The sequence below is a fragment of the Pristis pectinata genome, chromosome 25 (genome assembly GCF_009764475.1).
Source record: "Pristis pectinata isolate sPriPec2 chromosome 25, sPriPec2.1.pri, whole genome shotgun sequence".
Classification (NCBI taxonomy): Eukaryota; Metazoa; Chordata; class Chondrichthyes; order Rhinopristiformes; family Pristidae; genus Pristis; species Pristis pectinata.
Window position 1 is genome coordinate 24695984 of NC_067429.1, and position 24647 is coordinate 24720630.

The following is a 24647-nucleotide window of genomic DNA, read 5'->3' on the forward strand; positions in this document are numbered from 1 at the left end:
GGTTGATACATGTGCTTTCCTTTTAACCTTTTGAGGTTTCCATTTTTTTTCTCTCTGTCAATCTGGTTTTTTTGATACAGTTCAGAAAATCCTTTCAATTTCTGAGAAGAATTATACAAGCAATTTGTTTGCAGATGCTGGTTTATTTAATGACTGCCCATATTTGGACAACTGTGGCACACTGCTGCTTTAATTAATTTTGCTTTTCTCATTGCATCCCATGAGATGAAATAGCATTTTTATGGGGCTTTTGTGGCCCATCTGGAGACCTTGGATAGCTTCGTTTCCACAAACACTTGTTATGGATTCAGAACTAATTAACTGCCAATTGCTGTTAAAGTCCATGTGATGAGGTATCAGGAATAATTAGATCCAAGTTCATATCTGAACATGAAAAGAAAGAACTTGCATTTATTTTATGACATTTTTCACAACCCCAGCATGTCCTAAAGTGTTTAATAGCCAATGAAGTGTTTGCCCCTTCCCTCCCACCCCACCTCAGTAACATTCCAAACATTGGAGTCAATCTATTGTCCTACAAGCGACAAAGTGATTTAACAAAATAGGATTGGACCATTCATCCCTTTGAACAATTCTATCATATGGTATAAAAATCCACCAACCTGCCCTAACTTCATATCCTACCCTTGAGTAGCGTTGTGTAGTCTGTTCTCAGTGGTGCTGGTTGAGGGTGAAATGTTCTCCAGAGCACTAGCACAAACTTCCCTCATCTTCCTGCAATGAACCCGGTGAGGTTGTTTCCACCCACTTGAGGGGGCAGGTGGAGCGTTACAGTACTGGATATGGTGGCATGATGAACTCAAGATTGATTATTCAGAAGTTTGAACAATTGATCTGGAGACAGGATTTTGAATCCCACCACAGCAGCTCGGAAATTTAGATTCAAAGCAAAGTGAGGGGTTTAATCCCTGGAGACCTGGCGATATTTATCCCTGAATCTGAATTTTTAAGTCAGATTATTAAGTCATTATCCCATTGATGTTTATGGGAGTTTAAAGTGCTCAAATTAGCTGCTGTATTTCCTATATTACAGCAGAGACTACACTTCAAAATATTTTATTGGATGTTGGGCAATTTGGCATTTTCTGAAAGGGACATGAAAAATGCAGTATTTTTGCATGTTTTGCTTTCTTTACTGTAAAACTCAGCAAACATCATTGGTGCTAGTGATACTGGCCCACTGGAGCATGCCTGTGTAGGTTGTCTTTATTTTGACACCTTAAAACCCTTCCAGTGGACATTACTTATGATGCCTACATCTCAGTCTGCGTACCATATTGGACTTGTCTCTACTGAACTGAACAGCAAGTCTTTATTCCATTAGAGCAGGCTGTACAATCAGGTGAGCACTCATCATGGAGTCTAGTCGTGGAATGCTGTTTCCATGTGGATACTCGATGTGTAGTTGGTGATATTATGCCATTATGTCATGAATTTTCTTGTGCACATACAAACACACACACACACAACTCCAAGTGAGAAAATTGTAACCCCCTATCCAGGTTTGTATTCCAGTGTGGCATTGCACAGTCGAAGTGGCCATTTGTTGATGTTAGATTACGAACCTCTTGTACGATAAAGATGATCTCTCAGTCTGCCACGTCATGGCCCTTGCATCTTGTATGTCTCCCTGCACGACACTTTCTCTGTAACTGTAACACTATATTCTGTTTTTGCTTTTCCCTTTGTGCTACCTCTATGTACTTGTGGTTGGAATGATCTGTCTGGATGGCATGCAAAACAGATTTACAGATTTTTATCTCAGTACATGTGACAATAATAAACCAATAACCAATTACCAATTTCAGTTTATAAAAGTCCTCCGGCACTGTTTTGAAGATCAGGATGGCTCTCCTCAATGCCCTAGGCATATTTAACCCTTAACAGGCAGCACAAAAACAGATTATCTGATTCATTATTACATTCCTGTTCATCACTTTGCCACTTCTGTTTCTGACTGTGCAAGAGTGACCCTGTGCTGCTTTATCTGTGAAGCACTTTGGAACATCCTCAGATGCTATATCAAGGCATTTGGTCTTTGTTTTATGCATAGGTAACCTGAAATTATCAGAGTAAAATTCAAAGACTCAGTATTTACTGAGTCTTACAAGTAGTCTGATGGATTTACTGCTGGACATTTTCACTTACTGATGTTCCATATTTGCCATAATGTGCCCATCTGTCCTGATACGGCTTGACCCTTTCAATGATTTCAATTGCTAATTGGATGCAGTAAGCAGGTGGGTTCAGATCACCAGGATTTCACTCAATGGATCCAACAGATGGGTTGCGATGCCGATACACCAATGAAAGGGACTGACTGTGTTGACCTGATGTTTAATGTTGTAATGTAAATTATTTCAGAATTACCACTACAATTGGCCTCTGCTCTTTTCCACTGACTCTTCGCTCCCGTTTTCAAGGACTGGGAGATACAGCAGTGTTTCCAAATGAGACCATTGCTGTAACCGCTTCCCATCCCTTCAACTTCCCCTAAAACTGAATAAGTAAAACTTGGAAAACTGGTTTAAGTTGCCTTTGGGGGAAATATTAAATGTGTGCAATTTGTTTTAAAAAAAAGACAGTTTACATACTTTGTGCAATTGAAACATTGATGGCTGCACAACTGCACACATTAACCTTTGTGTTTGTGCCGGGATATCTGCTCTGATTCCGAGCGGGATGAGGTGAAGGTGTTGAGGTGCATACGAATAAGTTTTTTTTTAAGAACTCTGTATCCATCTGATATTACTCCCTGATGCATTGCTGTATTAGCCACTGCTGGGTAGTTAGTATGGGTTTGTGTGCAGTAAAGCTGGCTGTGCCATTGCTGTTTATCTCATTCAGCAGCAGCTTCACAAGGCCTAAATACACTAAGACCTACTCCAGAGACTGAAACTTGAATGCTTTCCAGGGGCTGCATCTTTCAGCTGTAGTTTTATACCAAGACCCTGCCTGTCCTCTTAAGGAGAAATGATAACATTTTCTGAAATGTTCTCAGAACGTGACTTCGGTAAGAATGATGTTTATTGTCTTTGTTCCTTGTCTGTTGCTGCCTTGTGGTGGATCTTCCTGGGCCTATTGCAGCCCATGCTTGCAGTGATTTTATTTTGTTATAGAGCCCTGTAGTTTACTCGTTGACTTCATTCCATCTTTGAGCTAAACATGAGACTGTGTGTGTAATTGCACACAGGTTGGGTTAGGTAAAGATTGCAATTTGCATCCCTGAAGTAAATTTTGTGAATAAATTGTTTTTTTATAAAAATCAGATTCGTTCATTTTACTGACTCCTGGTTCTCAATTGACAGAACTGCATTCATCTTTCCTAACTGTGGTGCCATGTAAACGTGCATAGTCTGTATTAATAGAGCAGACCGTGAAGTTTGCGGTGTAATATACAGGCAGTCCACAGCTTATGGCAGGGTTCCATTCCTGAGAACCGTTTGTGAGTTGGAAATGAACAAACTGTCTACCTTCTGGGAAGGAGGCACAAAGCCTGCCAGACATGTTAGAAAACAAAGACTGAGGTGAGATTGAGGAACTGAAGGATCACAGAAACAGCTGTGAGGGGAGAGCGAGCAGGCGTGGGAAGAGCGGCCGCCAGCTGGCCTCACTGACTCAGTGAGGGGGGGTGTGGGGTGGGTGGTGATTGTTGTGAGAGAAGGCACACAGAAATGCCCTGTTCCTATCCCAGCAGAAGATGCCAGAAAATCCATCCCGCCAGTCTCTCAAACGCTCATTCGTGTGTATGGGGTGTTTGTATCTGGGAATGACCTATAACCAGTCTACAGTACTCCTTGTGTCACCTTTTGAAGAGCAGTGGTCAACATTCATTCCCCAACAACTAAAACCTGATTATCTGATCATTTATCTTCCTGTTATTTGTGGGACTTGATTTGTCAATTGAGTGTCCCCCACATCACAACTGAGGAAGTCACTGCATATTGGGGCATCCTGACTTGTGAAAGGTATCAATAAAGTGCAATTTTTTTTCATTTAAAATATTTTGCCTTAGTTGAGAGATGTATAACTTGTTAAATAAGATTCACAATGTGATCTCCATGAGCAGCCTTGTGACCATATGCATTTAATACTTGTTCCCTGGATATTGATTAGCAACTGGCTGCCTCAGTGTAAAACAGTACCTAAATGACTAAAAATGGGGACTATCGTTAGTGTCAGTTTAAGAGGTAGCTACAGAGGGTTTTGAGGAAGGCTAAAATCTTCCCTGCACATGTTTCTTGGTTAAAGGAACAGTCGCTTTATGTATTTGTGTGTGTATGGTTGATTTTTGTTTTTGTGTTAAATGTTTCTACACAAGGAAAACCAAGAAACAAACAATGATCCAGAATGTAGCCTGTTCTACTTTGTTCTACTCAGTTTCATCCAGTTATGACTGTGAAGCCTTTTGGCAAAGTTTCATCTTGTTAAAAGTGATTGTAGAATGCAAAGTGGTGGTCTTGAAGACCTCAACGTTCTTGAGTTTTCTGTCTTGTTTACCTGTATAAAGTCATTTGCTGTGCAAGATAATTGCTGAGGAGTTTTGAGTTGTCTGCAGTCAGATGTTTATAGCTCTTTAACAATTTCATTTTTTTTCTTTAGCCAAATTAAAAATGAACACACTTTTCCCCCATGAAGCCACCATCCCTTGGTGTATTTTTCTTTGAGATGATGAGCTGCTGATTACCTCACTGGGGAGTTGTTATGCCAGGTCTGCTGAATGCAGGATTGTGCAAGAGTTTTATTAAACATGTGTAGATTAAGTGACAAGATCACTGAATTAATGAGTGTTTCCTTCTGCTGTGAGTGCAGCTCTCATTTCTTCCCAGCCTGCCTCCCTGTGAATTTTCTTTGTACTTCTCAATAGAAACTACAGATTATCAAAGAAGTGTGGGAAGGAATCGTATTTTATTCTTTAATGTCAGCATTGTTAACACTATGACTCTATCAATAGGCAAATAGCTGGGATTAATTGGATAGTTCTCACTGAGAGCTGATATAAATACAATGGGCCAAAGGAGGAAAAGGAAGTCCAAGTCTTAATTTTCAGGGGCTAGAAACAGCCTGGAAGCTACACTCGCTGTGCTTTTGAGAGACTTACCTCAACTTAATATAGGTAAATTTATTAAGAGGCATGTTTCACATGTGTCAGGATCAAAATATCTTTGCAGCTGCTTGTAACCCATGAATAGCTGCCAGAGGTTGTTCTGCATGTGTGACATTGAATCAGGGATTCATGTTAAATGATTCTCTGGAACAAACAGCAGTAAATGGTCACATCTCCCTGACAGATGCAGCCATTTAAGTTGCTGAAATGTTGTTGGCTGTTAATGGGACACACTGTTAAACAATAGAGTTTGGAGGAGAGCAGCCTGTTCCCTGAATGCCCCTCATAAGTGGGGTCAAGGAGAGGGGAGAGGTGATTTCTGAGACTGGCAATAACCTCACTCTACCTTTGCTAAACATCTGGAGGAAATGGTCAGAAGTGCTTAATCTTGTTGGCCTTTATACAGTTTTCTTAGCCCTTTTGTCCTTGCAAACCCCAAGGATATCCAAGATCTATATATTCCCAAATATACGTCAGGGAGCTGTGACCACTTACTGCTGCTCATTCCAGAGAATCACTGAAAATGAACCCCTGATTTGGTGTCACACATGTGAAGCAACCTCTGGCAGCAAAGTCACTTAACAGTATTTCCATGTCTCACTTTTAGTGTAATATTAAGGGCTTGCTTTCTGTTTATTAGATGGGGATCTTGAGGAACTGAACACAAAAATAATGGCAAAATGCAGTTGAACAAGTTTGCTCTGTAGGCGATGTATGTTCATATGCTGTTCCATTAGTACACTTTTGAAGTCCTGTTGAAGTGGCATCTGGTCCATCGGTTTTCCTTGCTGTTTCAGTCATTAATTCTTGGGCAGTCCCTCAAGATCATGAATGACTTGTTTCTACTTCATTTTTCTGGTTCTTCTGAGATGGCTGTTGAAACCAATGTAGGAACTAGTCTCACCCAAGGAGGGCAGGAGGTACCTAACTGGACAGGAGGGAGAAGATAGTCTGTGAGATGGTCTACTCCTTCCACTGCTTACCCAGGGCTTTTCTGTGCTCCTACTACAGAGACGCATCACCTTCAATACGATCCTGAATGCTGCTCCTGCAATTCATATGGACACGGGCTGGCGATCCCCAGGAGTGAGGTTATAGAGTTGTACAACATGGAAGCAGGCCCTCCGGCCCAGCTCATCCATGCTGACTGGGTTGCCTAGCTCAGCTTGTCCCATTTTGCCTGCATTTAGCCCATATCCCTTTAAACCTTTCCTATCCATCCACTATCCTATCTAGAGTGGTGTTGCATTTCTTCAGAGAGGTTTTGAGCATATGAACCATAGAACCATACAGCACAAAACAGGCCCTTCGGCCCACCGTGTCGTGCCGTCCATCAGACCACCCTCACACTACCTAACCCCTTCCTCCCGCATATCCCTCTATCTCACGTTCCTCCATATGCCTATCCAACAAGCTCTTGAACCCGTTCAATGTATCTGCCTCCACCACCACCCCAGGCAGTGCATTCCATGCACCAACCACTCTTTGGGTGAAAAACCTCCCTCTGACATCTCCCCTGAACCTCCCACCCATAACCTTAAAGCCATGACCTCTCGTCTTGAGCATCGGTGCCCTGGGAAGGAGGCGCTGACTGTCTACTCTATCTATTCCTCTCAATATTTTATATACCTCTATCATGTCTCCTCTCATCCTCCTCCTTTCCAGTGAATAAAGCCCTAGCACCTTAAGCCTCTCCTCATATTCAATACCCTCCAATCCAGGCAGCATCCTGGTAAATCTCCTCTGCACCCTCTCCAATGCCTCCACATCCTTCCTATAATGAGGCGACCAGAACTGAACACAGTACTCTAAGTGTGGCCTAACTAGAGTTTTGTAAAGCTGCATCATAACCTTGCGGCTCTTAAACTCAATCCCACGACTTATGAAAGCCAACATCCCATTGGCTGCCTTAACTGCTCTTTCCACCTGTGAGGCAACTTTCAACGAACTGTGAATATGAACCCCCAGATCCCTCTGCTCCTCCACACTGCCAAGTACCTTGCCGTTTACCCTGTACTCTGCCCTGGAGTTTGTCCTTCCAAAGTGTACCACCTCACACTTCTCCGGATTGAACTCCATCTGCCACTTGTCAGCCCAGCTCTGCATCCTATCAATATCCCTCTGTAAGCTCCGACAGCCCTCCACACTATCCACAACACCGCCTATCTTAGCGTCGTCCGCAAACTTACTAACCCAGCCCTCCACCCCCTCATCTAAGTCATGAATAAATATCACAAAAAGTAGAGGTCCCAGAACCGATCCCTGCGGGACACCACTAGTCACTGCCTTCCAATCCGAGGGCACTCCTTCCACCACAACCCTCTGCTTTCTACATGCAAGCCAATTCCTAATCCACACAGCCAAGCTTCCTTGGATCCCTCGGCCTCTGACCTTCTGAAGAAGCCTACCATGAGGAACCTTATCAAATGCCTTACTAAAATCCATGTAAACCACATCCACCACACTGCCCTCATCAATCTTCCTGGTCACCTCCTCAAAGAACTCTATCAGGCTTGTGAGGCAAGATCTTCCCTTCACAAAGCCATGCTGGCTGTCCCTAATCAGCCCATGATTCTCAAGGTGTTCATAAATCCTATCCCTTAGAATCCTTTCTAACAGCTTACCCCCCACAGACGTGAGACTCACCGGTCCATAATTCCCTGGCCTATCCCTATTACCTTTTTTGAACAAGGGGACAACATTCGCAACCCTCCAATCCTCCGGCACCACCCCCATAGACAACGAGGACTCAAAGATCCTTACCAGCGGTTCAGCAATCTCCTCCCTAGCCTCTCGAAGCAGCCTGGGGAAAATCCTGTCAGGCCCCGGAGATTTATCTGTCTTAATATTATTTAACAACTTCAACACATCCTCTCTCTTGATATCAACAACCTCAAGAACATTACCCCTACCAGCATTCCCTTCCGCATCATCAAGACCCCTCTCCCTGGTGAATACCGAAGAGAAGTACTCATTCAGAACTTCTCCCACTTCTGCCGCCTCCAGGCAAACTCTCCCACCTTTGTCCTTAATCGGACCTACCTTCACCCTAGCCATCCTCCTACCCTTCATGTACTTGAAATATGCTTGCATCTTTTCCCCTCTCTCTGCTTGGTAATCTCTTCCAGTGCCAGAGATTGGAACAGAGTGAATGTTTCGAGAGTCTGGTGGCAGGCATGTAAGTAATGTGACCTGCCCAGCAGATGTGACTGAACGTAACTAGGTCCTTCAGCTGAGGATGTTGACCTGGGAGGTTCTCTTTTCTACTGTTCTGTTCTCCCAGCTGCAATGTGAGGACTTTGATGTAATCGAGCAGGTAGTTGTCGACGATTATTGAGATGTGTGTATCATAATAGATTAGATATCTGGTGCATTGCTTTAAGTTAGTGTTGGTTGATTCAAGTTGAACCTGAGCTGCTTTGTAATTGATACAAAAATATCCAAAGTTATGGTGGAACACACAAAGGAGCTGGAGGAACTCAGCAGGTTCAGCAGCATCTATGGAGGCAATGGACTGTCGACGTTTTGGGTTGAGGACCGTGAAGGGTCTGAACCTGTCCCTTTCCCTCCATAGGTGCTGCCTGACCCACTGAGGTCCTCAAGTTCCTTTGTGTGTTGCTCCATATTTCCAGCATCTGCAGTCTCTTACATCTCAGTTATGGTGGTAGTGGTTAGGTGAACTCTTGTGTATTCAACGTGGGACTTCAGCTTGAAATGTGTATGCTGGACTGTAGGCTATACTGTAAGTGTAGAATAGCATTAATGGGCCTCTTCTTGCTCTCTTTTCAGAGGTGTCTATAAAAGTGCAAGTTTTTGATAACGGTGACCTCTCTCCTCTGGCGGAGGCTGCAGTGGACATCTACACCAACCAGTCCTGGTTGGCTGCAGGAACCACGGATAAGAATGGAGTGGCGCTAATCACGTTACAGTACCGCCTGGGAACACGGCTGATTGTCAGTGCTGCAAAATATGGCTTTGTGACTAATTCTGCTCCCTGGCATTCCAACAAAACGCCATGTAAGTGAGAAGTTGTCAGCATATAATCTCAGTACATTTTTTTTTAAGATGACGTATTGTTTTTAAGTGCTGCTAATTGCTGGCAAAGAAAACTATACAGACCAAGTCGTTTGAAGATGCACTTTAAGTTTTTGCTCTGTTGGCAGTGTTTCAAGGGGCATGCACTGGTAAAAATTCCCCCTAAATTGATTTCCTCTTGGAGGTTTACACACGGCAATGGGAATTTTTGTCAGAGAAGTTATTCTCAGGTACAATAAAACTCGCTGTCGCATTCTTCTGGTTGGGGAAGGGTCCAGGTTATATGCAGCAGTCAAGAGAACAGTAGTTGCTGCTCCTGCCTCTCAGCTGTAAGGACCTGGGAAAATCCCAACCTTGGGAACTATCAGTGCGGAATTTCTTTGTTCTCTCCGTGTCTGCATGTGTTCTCTTTAGATGCTCCAGTTTTTTTTCCCGCATCCCAGAGATTTACTTGTCCATTAATTAGTTGCTGTAACTTGCCTCTTAGTGTACCTATGTAGCAAAAAGAATCAAAGGGGTGTTGAGGGGCATATGAGTGACGGAGTAAGTTACAGGGGTACAGGGAAGTGGAGAAGGAATGAGACTTCTACCCTAGAGACTGCCTTGGGCCTGATTGACCAAATGGCCTCCTCCTGAATAATTATGTGGAAGATAAGAAATTCTAGAAATGTTCAAGTTATGTTCCCTTCACTTTCTATCTTCCAACTATACTTGTGTACTTTTACAGGGTATCTATAGGTTTTTACAAATCTTGCAGGTTGATGTGAATGTCCCAACCACAAACCTTGCTTCCTCCTGCCACAGTCTACCACTATCATGTCCCCTTCAGTTTTACTGTAGCGTAGCGGTTAGCGTAATGCTATTACAGCGCCAGTGACCCGGGTTCAATTCCAGCCACTGTCTGTAAGGAGTTTGTATGTTCTCCCCGTGTCTGCATCGGTTTCCTCCGGGTGCTCTGGTTTCCTCCCACGTTCCAAAGACGTACAGGTTAGGAGCTGTGGGCATGCTATGTTGGCGCCAGCAGAGTGGCGACACTTGCGGGCTGACCCCAGAACATTCTCAAGTAACGCAAAAAGACGTATTTCACTGTGTTTCAATGTAAATGCGTTTAATAAATAAATATCTTGTAACTTGTTGGATTGGGATACTGGGGCCAGGAAATTTAATTTCACGATGCTGGTTAGGCAACTGAGAAGAGACTTTGTTTCCCTCGAGTAGATCGTGGTGGCAACCACTACAGGTTATTTTGCGTCACTATGAAGTTCAAGCGAGAGCTCCTGTTTGTTGTGACGCTTGGGATCTCAGTGCGGTTTCTATGCTAGTGTGTACGTGATCACAACATTTCTGTGCAGAGCTTCATTTAGCATATTGCAGGCACGCTTGGAGCATTTTATCCTGGAGGGTGCCTTCTGTTGGCTGTCCTGGGACAAGGTGGTTTTGTTTTGCACAGTGCAAAAGTATACTTCTGGTCTATGTCAGTGGGACCTCCCTTCACACATGACGATCCCCACAAGACCCACTAATCTTCAAGTGTCTCCACCTAGTCCCTGTGATTTGTCACTACTATCTTCCCCTCCCCCCGCTTGCTGCCTGCCAAATTCCCCCCACCCCCCCCCTCCCCCCCACCCTGTTGTTTATTTTCATTTTATTTTCGTTAGTCCTGACTGACCCCTTCCTCCCCAGATAATGTGCTGGACTTCTCTGCTCTCAATATCAACTGCCCTTCCCCAGCTCCCAACCTCCCAAAATACTGCGATGTACACCTTCCATCACCCACCATCCCTCACCACCTTCGCCCAACTTAGAGCTAAACACTTGTATAGTGGTTCAATATGCAAAACAACTCGTGATACCTGGCATCTGCTCATTTTGGGGACATCCTTATCGGTGTACTTAAACCTTCATAGCTTAATGCTTTGTGGAATAGGCTCCTGATGTCTTTTTCTCAACTCTAGTGATTTCCTGCACTTATGCAGACATATTCAAGAACAGGTAATGGGTAATACTGCTGGCAGCTTACTAGTGTTCAATAATTTATTTCATAAGCATTTTTTAAAAATCTTTGGGTATAGTACAATGACACTATAATGACAACAAATGCATTGTTCCTTATCTCTGTTTAAAATTTAGTAAAATGACCTGTTAGTGATTTTATTAGGAAGGCATTGCCTCTTTAAGATGAATGGTTGAGGTAAATGGGAGGGAGTATTTCCGTCAAATTAGCTCTGATCAGGAATGATGCAGGGTTTCGACGCGAAATGTCAACCGTTCCTTTGCTCTCATAGATGCTGCTCGACTTGCTGAGTTCCTCCAGTGGATTGTTTTTGGCTCCAGATTCTGCAGTATTTTGTCTCTATAAAGGGAGCATTATTGCAATCCTACAGATCCTTCAAGGAGCTAGATATAACAGGAGGGTAGGGCAGTGAAGTAAGATTTTTGAAATCCCCCTAAGTAGTCAATGGTGCCTGTGAATAACTTGGGTAAGTAGTTCAAAACTCCTGTCCTCTATTTCAGAGAGGGGGAAGAGACAGGCAAATGTTGTTCTGGTCTTGCTTCCCATTTTGTTGAACCATTTTGCTGTAAATAATGTTATCTCAAGGAAATTTTGCAACAAATTAGATTGGGTAAATAATTTTTAATGAGGATTGGGACCTTGAACTTGTGTAATGAGGCACAAAGGGAATGAGTCAGCTTTTCACGTTCATGTTTTTTTCATATTTCCTCATGAATTTAGGAAACTATTTGATCCATTGAATCCATGCCAGCTCTCAGAGCAAACCCTTCGATCCCCGTCCTCCATTTATTTCTCTGTAATCTATTATCTCACTGTTTTGTTGTAGACCATGGCTTCATTGGAGCTCCAGGAACACTTCGGTCAATAGCTATACCGCAATCCAGAGAATATTAGACATTTTGTTACTGGCTGTCTTCAGACATAGCTGTGTTTTGCACAGACCCAGTATACTTCATTTTCTTGAATAATACATTAATTCCAGATTTACACATTAAAACCTGAAGGGAACTTGAATATATTGGATTCCCAGCTATAATTTATAGCCAGATGAATTTCTCTTTAAAGTAAAACCACAAGTATTTATGTCTTATGCAAATGACTGAGCTTCTCTGTGATTTTATTTGAGCACAGCACTTATTCTGTCCTCAAGTATTTAAATCTCAGAATGATTTTATTTGGTGTCTGGCAGAGAACCCGACCTGGCACTAGGACCCTCATTCCATTTTATTTTGAGCAGTTCCCTGAGTTTGTCCCAGGTTTACTGGGTGGTGAGGCGCAGGCCAGATATTGTCAGCTGCCAAAACCAAATGTACTTCCAGTGTTTCAAAGCAAACTAAATACAGAAGTTTATTTTCAAGATCATGTCACTGAAAACCCATGAACAGTATCGGTGTAGGCATGTAGACAAAGTAAAATGAGAAAAATTCCAACCACCTTCAAAAAAAATCCTTAATAAAAAATAAACAAAAAACCCTGCAGATGCTGGAAATGTGAAACAAAAACAGAAAATGCTGGAAACCCTCAGCAGGACAGGCAACATCCATGAAAGAAGAAACATTAAATGTCTTGGGTTCAGGATGCTTTGTTACCTTGTACATATTTAAAAATAACATGCAGTAAAATCTTTCTGTACCTTTTATTCTGAACATCAAAGGTAAACAAGTAGTTGGTATTATTTTACCACCATATATTTGTGGTAATATATTAGCATGGATAGTAGATTGGCTAACTGATAGAAAATGGGGAGTTGTGATTACTTTTCATTTTCAGGATTACAAGCTGCAACTAATGGGGTTCAACAGGGATAGATGCTGAGATCTCAACTATCTACTTTCTACTTTAACAATTTAACTGGTCTCAGCAGCACTAACCATAAAACTAAATTGTCATTAAAAACCCGTCCAGTTCACTAATATCCTTCAGTGAAGAAATCTGCTATCCTTGCCTGGTCCAGCTGATATGTGACTCCAGACTTGCCTATGTGGTTGACATATAGCTGCTGCCTCAGACAGGAGGCATTGGCAGTAACATCCACACACAAAAATACAACAAAATGAAGGGACTGAAAGTGCATTGTAACTGAATATTCTGACGGTACCAAAAAAGTTAGGAAAGGAAATTGCAAAGAGGACACAGACTGCAGTTAAGTGAGTGTGCAGTTATTGGAAAGATGAAATGTAATGCGGAGAAATGTGAGGGCATTTACTTTGCAGAGAAGAATAGGTCAGAATATTATTAAGTTAGAAGATGGCAGGTTGCTGCTGTAGTGTAGATTCTAGTTATCCTCATCCATAAAGCATAGCAAATTGCTATGCAGATACAGCAAGAAGTTAGGAAGGCATTTATTGCCAGCAGGATGGATCACAACAGTAGGAAAATCATGTTGCAATTGTTCAGGTTGCTGGTAAGATCTGGAGCACTGTGCATAGTTTTGGTCTCCTTATTTAGATAGAGATCTGCTTGCATTGGAGACTGTTCAAGGAAGGTTGATTCTTGGGAGGAATGATTAGGCAGTTGGCCTATGCTCATTGTTGTTTAGAGGAATGAGGATCTTATTAAAACAATCCTCTGAGGAGGATTGACAGAGTAGATGGTGGAAGTATGTTTACCCTAGTGGGCGAATCTGGAATTAAGAAGCATGGCTTCAAGATATTACCCATTGAAGATAGTGTCAGATCCAGTTATTTTCAAATCTGCAGGCTCTTTCAGGAGTCCAGGAATGAGTTGAAAAGAACTTGGTGCTTCACAAAGTTTTATTGGAAAAGTTCAAAACAAAGAAACAGTCACAGAGCACATGGCACTAGCTTTACTACTAGGAGATGAGCCCAGACAAAAGGAACTAAAGATGAGCTTGAGTGAGTGTGTGTGTGTGTGTGGGGGGGGGGGGGGGGGGGGGGGGGGGGGGGGGGGGGGGGGGGGTGGGGTGGGGTGGAAGAGAGGAAGAGAATGATTAACAAAAAACGACACCTTTTTATACCTGAGATAAGAGGCACTCCTTAGCTAACAATAGTCCAATCAGAAAACCTATTAGGTACTTGTGGCCAAACCAACCGGTGAGAAAACACTTATTCTCCTGATGGATGAACCAATAAGCTAGGAAGCGGCCATTCCTCGTGTAGTCACTTGAGGTGTATTAAACACTATACATGTTTTTAAAAAAAAACTAATTTTAACAGTCGAATCCAACAATGGAGATGAGGAGGAATTTCCTCTCGGATGGTTGTGAATCTTGGGCATTCCCAACCACAGCCATGGAGGTTGAATCATAGTCTATAAAAACCCAGAATATATTCATTTTTTTTGCAAAAGGGGAGTTGATGGCTACAGGGGACAGGCAGGCAAGTGAAGTTGAGGCCAAGATTCAATGAGCCATCATGTTATTGAATGATAGGGCAGGTCTAGGGGCTCAGATAGCGCTGCTTCTGTATCAATGTTCTTGTGTGTATGAGTTGATTAATAACAAACATGAAGCATAGTGATGAATGACTAGTTTTAAAAGTACATGGCCAGCCCACATGCCTATTACTTCTGTCCTTCAGGGCTCTGTCTAATTTCCTGTTATGCCATAAATAGGACACATAGTGTAGGATGTGATACAGAGGTGCCATTTTTGAATGATCCTCTGTTAGAGAGGAAGTTATAAATCATCTAAATTAGAACTACGGTATCTCCATGTATGTAGGAGAAGATAGTATGCTAATTGTTACAGACAAGACCTTGCATTTTTGTGAGCTTTCTCTTTCAATGAATAATGCTGTGAGTGTGGTGTAAACATGAGAAGAGTTGGATTTAAATAAGATTTAATACCAATGAATTTCCTGGATGATGGTGAACAGTATATTTGAGAGCCGTTTATTTGGAATCAGAAATTTGTGTGTGCCTGTGTGTCTGTCTGTGGTGCACAGTGGGATAGTTGTGGCTCATTGGTAGATAAATTGAGTTCTTATTTCAGCACAATATGAACAAGGCAGATTTTTATTCAGCTTGGGCTTTGGTACACCAGCAGATGCTGCAGTTCACCCACCCTTTGTAGTTAGAATAACATTTTGAAACATGGTGGTACCATAGGCCAGGGTTTGCATATGCATCCCTCTGCTTAATTTTAGGCCTTAGTTTGCGACCACTTATTTCTCGGCCTGCATTGCCCAGTTGTGGGTTGTTTCCAGTGTTGAGCTCCTTTGTTTCCTGCCCTTGGCGTTCAGTGGGATGATATGGGAAGGTTTGTTGGTATTGGAGCTATTGCAATGTTCCCAAAGTAAAGACTTTCCAGGACCTAATAACCTAAACACAGCCACGGTTCCATCCCATCACCGTAAGTGCCCAATGTAAATGAAGCTAGAAGTATGACCTGTGAGGAATTACAGGCGGATATCCCTGACCCATTGCGTGAGTGGGAAGACTGAGCCAGAGCAGAAACTGGTGAACAACACTGGTGTAAAATGCTTAGATCATTCTGGCACTTGTGGAGTGATTGTGAAGTTACACAAAGGAAAAATTCTCCTCTAATCCCAGTCCATATTTTCTTATTACCTAGGAGGTTATATTAGCCCATCAAATCCAGGCCTTCTCACAAAGCGATCTTATTCCCTGATAAATTTTCCCTGCAACCTATTCTCCCCACATTCCCAACCACCCCCATCCCACATTCTACCACTCCCCTACACGCTATGGGCAATTTGCAGCAGACAATTGTAGCGGTTAGCATAATGTTATTACAGTGTCAGAGACCCAGGTTCAACTCTGGCTGCTGTCTGTAAGAACTTTGTACGTTCTCCCCGTGTCTGCGTGGGTTTCCTCCAGGTGCTCCGGTTTCCTCCCACATTCCGAAGACATACGGGTTAGGAAGTTGTAGGCATGCTATGTTGGCACCGGAAGCATGGCGACACTTTGCAGGCTGCCCCCAGAACACTCGACGCAAAAGATGCATTTCACTGTGTGTTTTGATGTGTATGTGACTAATAAAGATATCTTATCAATTATCATACTTAAGCAGTAGGCCTTTGGAATGGGGCAGGAACTGCGCACGCAGGAGAAACCCATGGGGTGACGGAAAATGTTGCAAACTCCACACAGACAGCAGCGGAGGGGGCAGGATTGAAGTTGAGTCCCTAGAGCTGTGAGCCAGCAGTTGTATTTCCCAGGAATGTCTTAGTACAGTCCTATAGAATGATTTGCTCTGAGACCATAAGATATAGGAGCAGAATGAGGCCATTTGACCCATCCAGTCTGCTCCACCATTCGATCATGGCTGATTTATTTTTCCCCCTCAACCCCATTCTCCTGCCTTCCTCCTGTAACCTTTGACGCCCTTACTAATCAATAATCTATCATCCTCCACTTTAAATATACCCAATGACTTGGCCTCCACGGCTGTCTGTGGCAATGAATTCCACAGATTTGCCACCCTCTGGCTAAAGAAATTCCTCCTCATCTCTGTTCTAAAGAGACGTCCTTCTATTCTGAGGCTGTGCTCTCTGGTCCTAGACTCTTCCACTACTGGAAACGTCCTCTCCGCATCCACTCTATCCAAGCCTTTCAATATTTGGTAGGTAAACCACACATGCTCTAGGTGAGACTTGGAGGGTAAGTGTGTAGCCTGATATAGTAATTGTTTTGCATTCAGCAAGATCTTATGAGAAACAATGGGATGAATGGACATTTGGACTGTTAGTATAGCTTCAGTAAGCACTGCTCTCCGAATATCAATAGCACAGTTGGTAATTGAGATTTTACTTCCCAAACACACTAGGTACAGCCAAATTTCAGAGCTGATCTCGCAGTACCACAAGCCCTCAATATTTCCCCTCCCATGGCCGATCACCAGTATTATTCAGATCTTTGTACGGCATTCTGAAGTTTTCTGGAGACCACAGAGAGGGTTTTGTTCAGCTGAGAAATACATCACTCTTCTCCAGCAGGGCATTGGCCAGAGGCTACGTTTCTAAGCAGATGCCATAATGGTCCAAAGCCGATCCATAATTGTAGTGGGTCCCAGACCGGCATCTTTCCAGCATCAATCTTAACTGTTTAAATAGGAAGCCTGTTTGGAAATACTCTGAACTTGCACAAAAAGGTGGTCAGTTTGCCATCATACATTTGACTCGTTGCTCTCAACTTCCTTCATCCACAGAGATTTGAGAGCTGCTTATTGGCAATATCTAACTTTCCTGTAAAGCATAAATAGCACCTCCTGTGAGTTAATCATGGGCTCAACGAGTTGTATTGTGTTTTGTGTGACATTGATTGCATTTTTCATCTTTGTGTTGCTGGCTTGCCTGTTGGGAGCCCATGTTGGGGAAAGTGTTTGTGCAGCCCATAATTTTCGACTTGCCAATGATTGGTACTGTGAAGCAGAAACATTCAGCTAGAGGTTCAATTATAAAGGCGAGGAGACTATGCTTTAGTTGTATTGATCAGACTCCAACTAGAGTACTAAATTCACAGAATGGTATCCAAGGAAGCCTTGAAGAACCAAGTCACTGGAATTAAAGTTTAGAATTATATTTTGAAGACAGGTTAAATCAATTTCATTTGTATGCCCTTGAGTCCAAGAGATTGAGAGGGTAATGGGATTTGAAAAATTCCGCATGGCGGATCCTCGGGGACAATCAAGAACAAGTACACTTAAAGTTTGTATTGCAAACATGGGCCAGCAGAACCAGCTCTCGTCTCTGCACCTGTGGTTGGAAAATCATTGACTGTGTGGCTACACTTCCGATATGCTTTGCCAGTGGCGATGTTTTTGTGCTGTAACATTGATTCTGAACAGTATTTTGTGTTTTGCTTTTGCACAACATGTGATCTTTTATATAACTAAAACCCAGGTGTGTATTTACAAGTAATTTATTGTGCATTTAGACAGCACTGTAGATCTGATTTTTTTCCGCCTTTTATGTGCATCCACATACAAAAGCATCTATTTCTCTGACAAGTAAGATTTCTTTATTTGTTGCATGTACATCAAAACACGCAGTGAAATGCATCTTTGCATAGAGTGTTCCGGGGGCAGCCCACAAGTGTCGCCATGCTTCCAGCACCAACATAGCACACCCACAACTTCCTAACCCGTACGTCTTTGGAATGTGGGAGGAAACCGGAGCACCCGGAGGAAACCCATGCAGTCATGGGGAGAACGTACAAACTCCTTACAGACAGCGGCTGGAATTGAACCTGGGTCGCTGGCCCTGTAGTAGTGGCACGTTAACCGCTACACAACCGTGTAATGTATTAGTTCAAAGGATATTTCCATGGGGAAATGGCAATCACTGGCAGACTTTGTGTTTGTAAAAATACATATACTGTGTGGTGGATGTCAGCTTAGTTTGTGTTAAAATGACCTGAAGTTCTTCCACCTTTTAAGGTGGGATTGAAATGCGTTATACACGCACATTCATTTATGAACATGTGAACTCTGAGCAAGAGTAGGCCACTCGGCCCCTTGAGCCTGTTCTGCCATTTAATACGATCATGTCTAGTTTGATTATAACCACAACTTCACATTCCCGTCTACCCACTGTAACCTTCACCCCAGTACATTTCAAGTACCTACCTCTGCCATAACAAAAAAAATACGAAGACTCTATTTCCGCTGCCCTTTGAGGAAGATAATTCCAAAGATTTGCAACATTCTGAGAGAATATCCTTTGCTTCATGTATCTAAAATGGGTGACTCCTTATTTTGCAATGGTGACACTGAATTCCTGGTTTTCCCACAAGAGGAAACGTCCTCTGCACTTCCACACTGACGAGGCCCCTGAGGAACCTTGCATGTTTCAATCACATCCTCTGTCTTCCAAACTCCAGTTGATATTAATCTTCTACAAGGGCCGAGGAAAATGTGGTACAGAGTAGCAGAGAGTGGGTCCTTTAAGCACAGAAATGAGGCTGGTGAATGAAGGCAAAAGGCTTAAAAGCCCTTTGTAAGCAAGGCCCAGTGTGAGCTATGAGTTGGCCGGAAAGCCTCTGCTGGAGCAAGTAGTGATAACAAACACCATTACATTGCCGCACATCGTACACATTATTAATCTCCTGGATTTCAAGTGTGCAATTTTATAAATCTATGAAGAGCAACTGACTAAATGTGCAATGCTTCTCAGAAGCTGGTCAAGCATTACCATCGCCTGACCATCACAACAAGGATTTTGGCTTCATGAAAGTTTTAGGGAATGTTGACACACAAGAAAACAAACCGAGGCTCCCACTCGTTTGCATCATTAACTGCCTATAAAAATATAACTTTACAATACTCTGTATGTGTGTTTGAGCAACACTGCTGTGGCTGAAAGAAAGCTACCCTTCAGTGCAATATGAAATACAATGTGAAACCAGGCATTGGTGGAAGATTGATGCTGAAGTTGAATAAGATAAGATTTCTTTATTAGTCACATGTACATCGAAACACAGTGAAATGCATCTTTTACGTAGAGTGTTCTAGAGGCAGCCCACAAGTTTCGCCACGCTTCCTGCGCCAACATAGCATGCCCACAACTTCCTAACCCGTACGTCTTTTTGGAATGTGGGAGGAAACCGGACCACCTGGAGCAAACCCATGCAGACACTGGGAGAACGTACAAACTCCTTACAGACAGCGGCCGGAATTGAACCTGGGTCGTTGGCGCAGTAATAGCGTAATGCTACCTGCTACACTACAAGATTCTGACTAGAGTTAAAAATGGAGAGACTAGAGACTGGAGCAGGTAGCCCGTCTGGATGAGCACATGGTCGAAGAGCAGCAGAGATCACGGGGAGCAGCGAGACCACCTCCCTCCCTTTATTCCATGCTTCACCCTCTCCTTTCAGCTTCTATCATCACCCCTTTGTCACTTCTACCTTCCATCTTCTGACACCATTCCCGCTCTCCCTGCTCCCTCATCTGCCTATCATCCCTCCTCACCTGGATCCACCTATCACCTGCCAATTCTTGCTCCACCCCTTCCCTCCACCTTTTTATATGGGCTATCTCCCCTCTTTTAATCAAGATGAAGGGTCTCGACCCAAAATGTCAACTGTCCATTCCCCTCCATAGGTGCTGCCTGTACTGCTGAGTTCCTCTAGAGCTTAGTGTGTTGCTTGAGTTAAAAATGGTCCTTTTAGTCTTTTATCTGTCCTGACATGGACTCAAAAGTCCAGCTCGTTCCACAGTGAATAAAAATCATGATTGTGTTGTCTTTGGCCAAGCCAGTTGTCATAGTGAAGGAAGGTTGCCAGCCACTAGATTTGTCCTGAAGTCTCCTACAAATAGACCAATTTCAAAAGTACAGCTTGAAAAAGGAGCAGGTGACTTCTCACATGATGGGTAATCTTTACAAAAAAAAATTGCATTGTTTATGAAGTATTTGGGACAACTTGAGGTTTTGAAAGCTGCCATGTTAGTGTAAACTTTTTTGACTCCTCTTGCCCTAAATTAATACCCCATAATAAATGAATACAGCTACTACCCTTCAACCATTCGGTTCTTGAACCAACTGACACAACCCTAATCACTACAGTTTAGTAACATTATGATCACTTTGCACTAAAATGGTCTTTTTTTGATGCTCTAAATTGTGTTCTTTCTTGTTTTTTAAAAAAAATGTATAATTTGTATTTAATTTGTTTTTCTTGTGAATGCTGCTAATATGCCCTGTGCCTGCAGTGCTGCTGCAAGTAATTTTTTCATTGTGCCTGTGCGTACATGTACACATGACAATAAACTTGACTTTGACTTCTGAGTTTGACTGTGACAAGGCTGAAAATTCAATCCATAGAACTATAGAAACAGACAGCACAGAAATGTCCCTTGCAGCCCACCTCGTCCACGCCAACCATGATCCCTATCTACACTAATCCCATTCGTCTGCATTAGACCTGTATCCCTCTACTCCTTTCCTATCCAAGCACCTGTCCAAATACCTTGTAAACATTGTAATAGTACCCGTCAGCACCTTTTCTCAGTTTTACACAATTGAATATCAACTTTTTTTCTGTGACAAAAGCAGAATGCCAATGTAGCTGAGTCTGTTGGTTCATGCAGAAAATTCTACCAGGCAATTCCCTGTTGAAATCATTGGAACAATTTTGACACCATCTTAATATCAGAGGTGTGGGGGATGATGTGACTTCCTTCCCATGTATCATATTGTTTTTGTAGCACAGCAGGGGAATTTGGATCACATTGTCCTGGGAATGTCGGTCTTGGCCATTCCCAGGATAACATGGTCTTCCTAGGACAGTGGTGGTCTTGGTTATTTGGGACACTCCCACTTCATTAAATGTGCCCCACCCCCTCAAATCTCCCTAATTTCTTGGAGACACTTTCCCATCCCACACTCTCCCCTCTCTTCCCCCAATGCACATCATCACACAACTCTCGGCATGTGCACATACACACAGGCCCAAACTGGTCCTTGTCAGGAGGGCAGGACTAGTTGACACATTTTCAATGGTGAAAATAAGCAATACCTCATTTGTTGCAGGACCTCATTTGCACTCTTACTTTGCCCCCATTTGTAGTAAAAAGGCAAGGAATGCTCTTTAAATGATGCAAATACTCTATGTATGGGTTACATCTTTTTATGTATGGATTATATCACATACTTTTCTAGTTCTAAAAGTGTGGAGAGAGTTTTTTCATGTAAATTCCAGATGAGCTTTTACTTGTAATAAATTATCACAAGATCACAAGACAAGGGAGCAGAAGCAGGCCATTCGGCCCATCGAGTCTGCTCCAAGGAAAGGGAAATAGAAATGGGGAATGGGGGAAGAAAAAAAACCTATTCTAATCCCAATTTCTGGCCTTATCCCCATATCCCTTGATATCCTGACTATTTAGATATCTATCTATCTCCTCCTTGAACGCCCCCACTGATCTGGCCTCCACTGCTGTACGTGGCGAGGAGTTCCGCAAATTCACCACCCTCTGGCTAAAATTATACTTTAAAATTTGAGGTGATACAAGGCAAAGTGACAGGTAATTACATTTGAAGGTCCTGGTACATGCACATTCCTGAGAGCCGTGTTAATGACTTTTTTGTTTTGTGCCATCTGCAGCAAGGACGGTAAACCTGAGGTGCGGTGGTAAGACAGCAACACCAGTGAATGCCAAGGTCATTTGGTAATCAGCATTATTGACAAATCTGTCAAATAGAATACAATGGTGTAAACACAAGAGACTGCAGATGCTGGAATCTGGAGCAATAAACAATCTGCTAGAGGAACTTAATGGGTTAAACAGCATCTGTGTGGGGAAAGGACTCATTGACAATTCCTTCTCTTCCCCCTCAACAGATGCTGCTCGATCCACTGACTTCCTCTAGCAGGTTGTTTGTTACAACAGTGTAGCTCTGCTTTCTCCTCCTAGATACCTGTGCTTATAGTGGACAGATGATCAAATAATTGCCAGCTAGGCAGCAGAACTGACTAGGGGTTTTTAGTAATTGACAAAAAAAATCCTTATTCTGTGGTTGAAATATCTTTACTTTGAGTTGACAGGTTGCAGTAAGCTTGGTGTAGCAGTGACATTAGGAAACCCCTTTCCCTCTGCTCTACATTGCAAGCTGAACCTTGTATACGCGTGTCAGTCCTGGGGTTTAATCGGCTCATGATCCAATAAGGCACAACTTTTAGTGACTCACCAGGTCACACTTCTATGGCTGCCGTACCTTTGTGGCTGAGAAGACTTGTGTTTAAAATCCTACTGCCATCAACAAGAGAAATTGTAGTTTTCTCTTTGCTCTTTAAACTTTGAATGGCCCCTTCCCTGCTAGTCTGAGCAAACAGAACATTCCCCACCCCCACAAGGTCTGGTATCTGTCAGTTGTTTGATCCAGTCTTTCATGTTACAAAGTCATAATTTTGATTTGCATTTCGTATGCTTAAACACAGTTCCAGTAGTTACCATGGGTTACTTCAGTAGGATATTAGGTGTGAAGTCAGTTCAATGGAATTGTACTTTGGCAGTGGGATGTATTTTGGCTGGGGAAATATAAAAAAATAAAAATGTTATCAGCTGCTTTTTGTTGTTGAATCAACCTGCCCCCATATTGACAAAGTGCATTGTGGAAAAACAACAGTTCCTGTGTGGTAGTAGTTCTCAAACCTTGGGACATAAGGAGCCTATTTTACAACAGTATCGTTAACGCTATTGCTTTGTGGGCTACGAAAAACCACAGGGAGTCAGACACATGGCTCTTTCGCTTGCTCTCATCTATCTCTGTGTTTTAGTTTCACATTCACTGAGCCAAAGTTCAAAACATAGTGGGATGCCATACTTTCACTCAATTCTGGGAATGTGCAGCATAAACTGTCTCTTCCTATGCAGCCACTCGTACACCTGCCCAGCCCTGTTGTTGTAGGTATAGTTAGCCACTCTTCCTATAGCTATTACAATTCTGCATTAGTTAAATATTACTGTAATCATTGTAAAGCAGCACTTGGGAAACCTGTAGACCTTGAGGTTTTCTTGCTTTCATTCAAATGAAGTACTTGATGGGGAGTACAGCCCCAGACTAAATGGTAAGGAATTAAGTTGTCTGTGCAATGAAGGAATAATGAGCAATAGAAATGTATTACTGCTCCACAGCTTAACATCTAACAAAGGCTGTTCAGTCACTTTTGTCATTATACTGCAACCATTCTGTTACTGCTTTTCTTTTGTACTACCTCAATGTACTTGCCTTTTAAAATAAGGCGGCTTGCAAAACTGTTTTTACTGTATGTCAGTACATGTGACAACATTCCAATTCCAAAATTGTGCACAGCAAGTTCCCATGTGGGTGCTTAATGGTCAGCACAGACTCAGTACGTCAAAGGGCCTGCTTCTGTGCTGTATGACTGACTCGCAGCAAGGAGTGAATTATACAAGCTATCTCTTATGATTATGTTGCTTCAGGGTTCAGGGACCAACCTTGAAATCTTCAATTTGCTTGTGGCTCATTCTTAGCCAGAACTGAGAAATCAGTTGATGTGTAGTGGGTGACCAATGTGTCAGTTGGTGTGGGTAGCACATTAACCTCATTTAAGTTGCTTAACACAGCTGCTAAGGTATTCACAGTATTGCATTCTCCCAGGAGCAATGATTTATATCGGTTCTTGGATGCCTAACTTGAAGCCCATGTTGGTGTCAGTCATTGACCATATTAATGAGCTGTGATATGATGTAGGAAGCTCTTGAAATTGTGAAGGTGTTGAGGTTTATTTTGCATCATAAACGCACATCCTTATGAAAGTCTGTGCTTGACGTGTGGTGAAAGAGCTGCCTTGTTGTATGAGGCTTGCTATTGTAGGAATAATGGCTGGGGTCCAGTTGAAAAAGACTGATGATTTGGCCCATCTGGCGCCTCTGTGGTACTGTTGTGTTGTCTTTCTTTGCCAGGTGTCTTCTTTTCTATATCGATCTCTAAGCTTTATTCACAACATTGAGCCTGACGAGCACTTTCCTGCAAGTCATGTGGGAATGGTGTCCTGTAGACTGAATAGGCCAAACCTTTGTCA

At 42.7% G+C, this 24647-nt stretch overlaps 1 protein-coding gene across 2 annotated transcripts in view; it reads left to right on the top strand.

Moving 5' to 3' along the window:
* Positions 1–24647, top strand: part of fam171a2a (family with sequence similarity 171 member A2a) — a 227312-nt gene that overhangs the window by 65144 nt on the left and 137521 nt on the right. For both annotated transcript variants that reach the window (XR_007958176.1, XM_052038439.1), the window contains exon 2: positions 8918–9145. Coding sequence is in view for 1 of the 2 variants with exons in the window: in XM_052038439.1 (XP_051894399.1) it covers positions 8918–9145 (228 nt within the window). In the remaining variant the exon portion in view is untranslated. The remainder of the gene's footprint in view (positions 1–8917; positions 9146–24647) is intronic.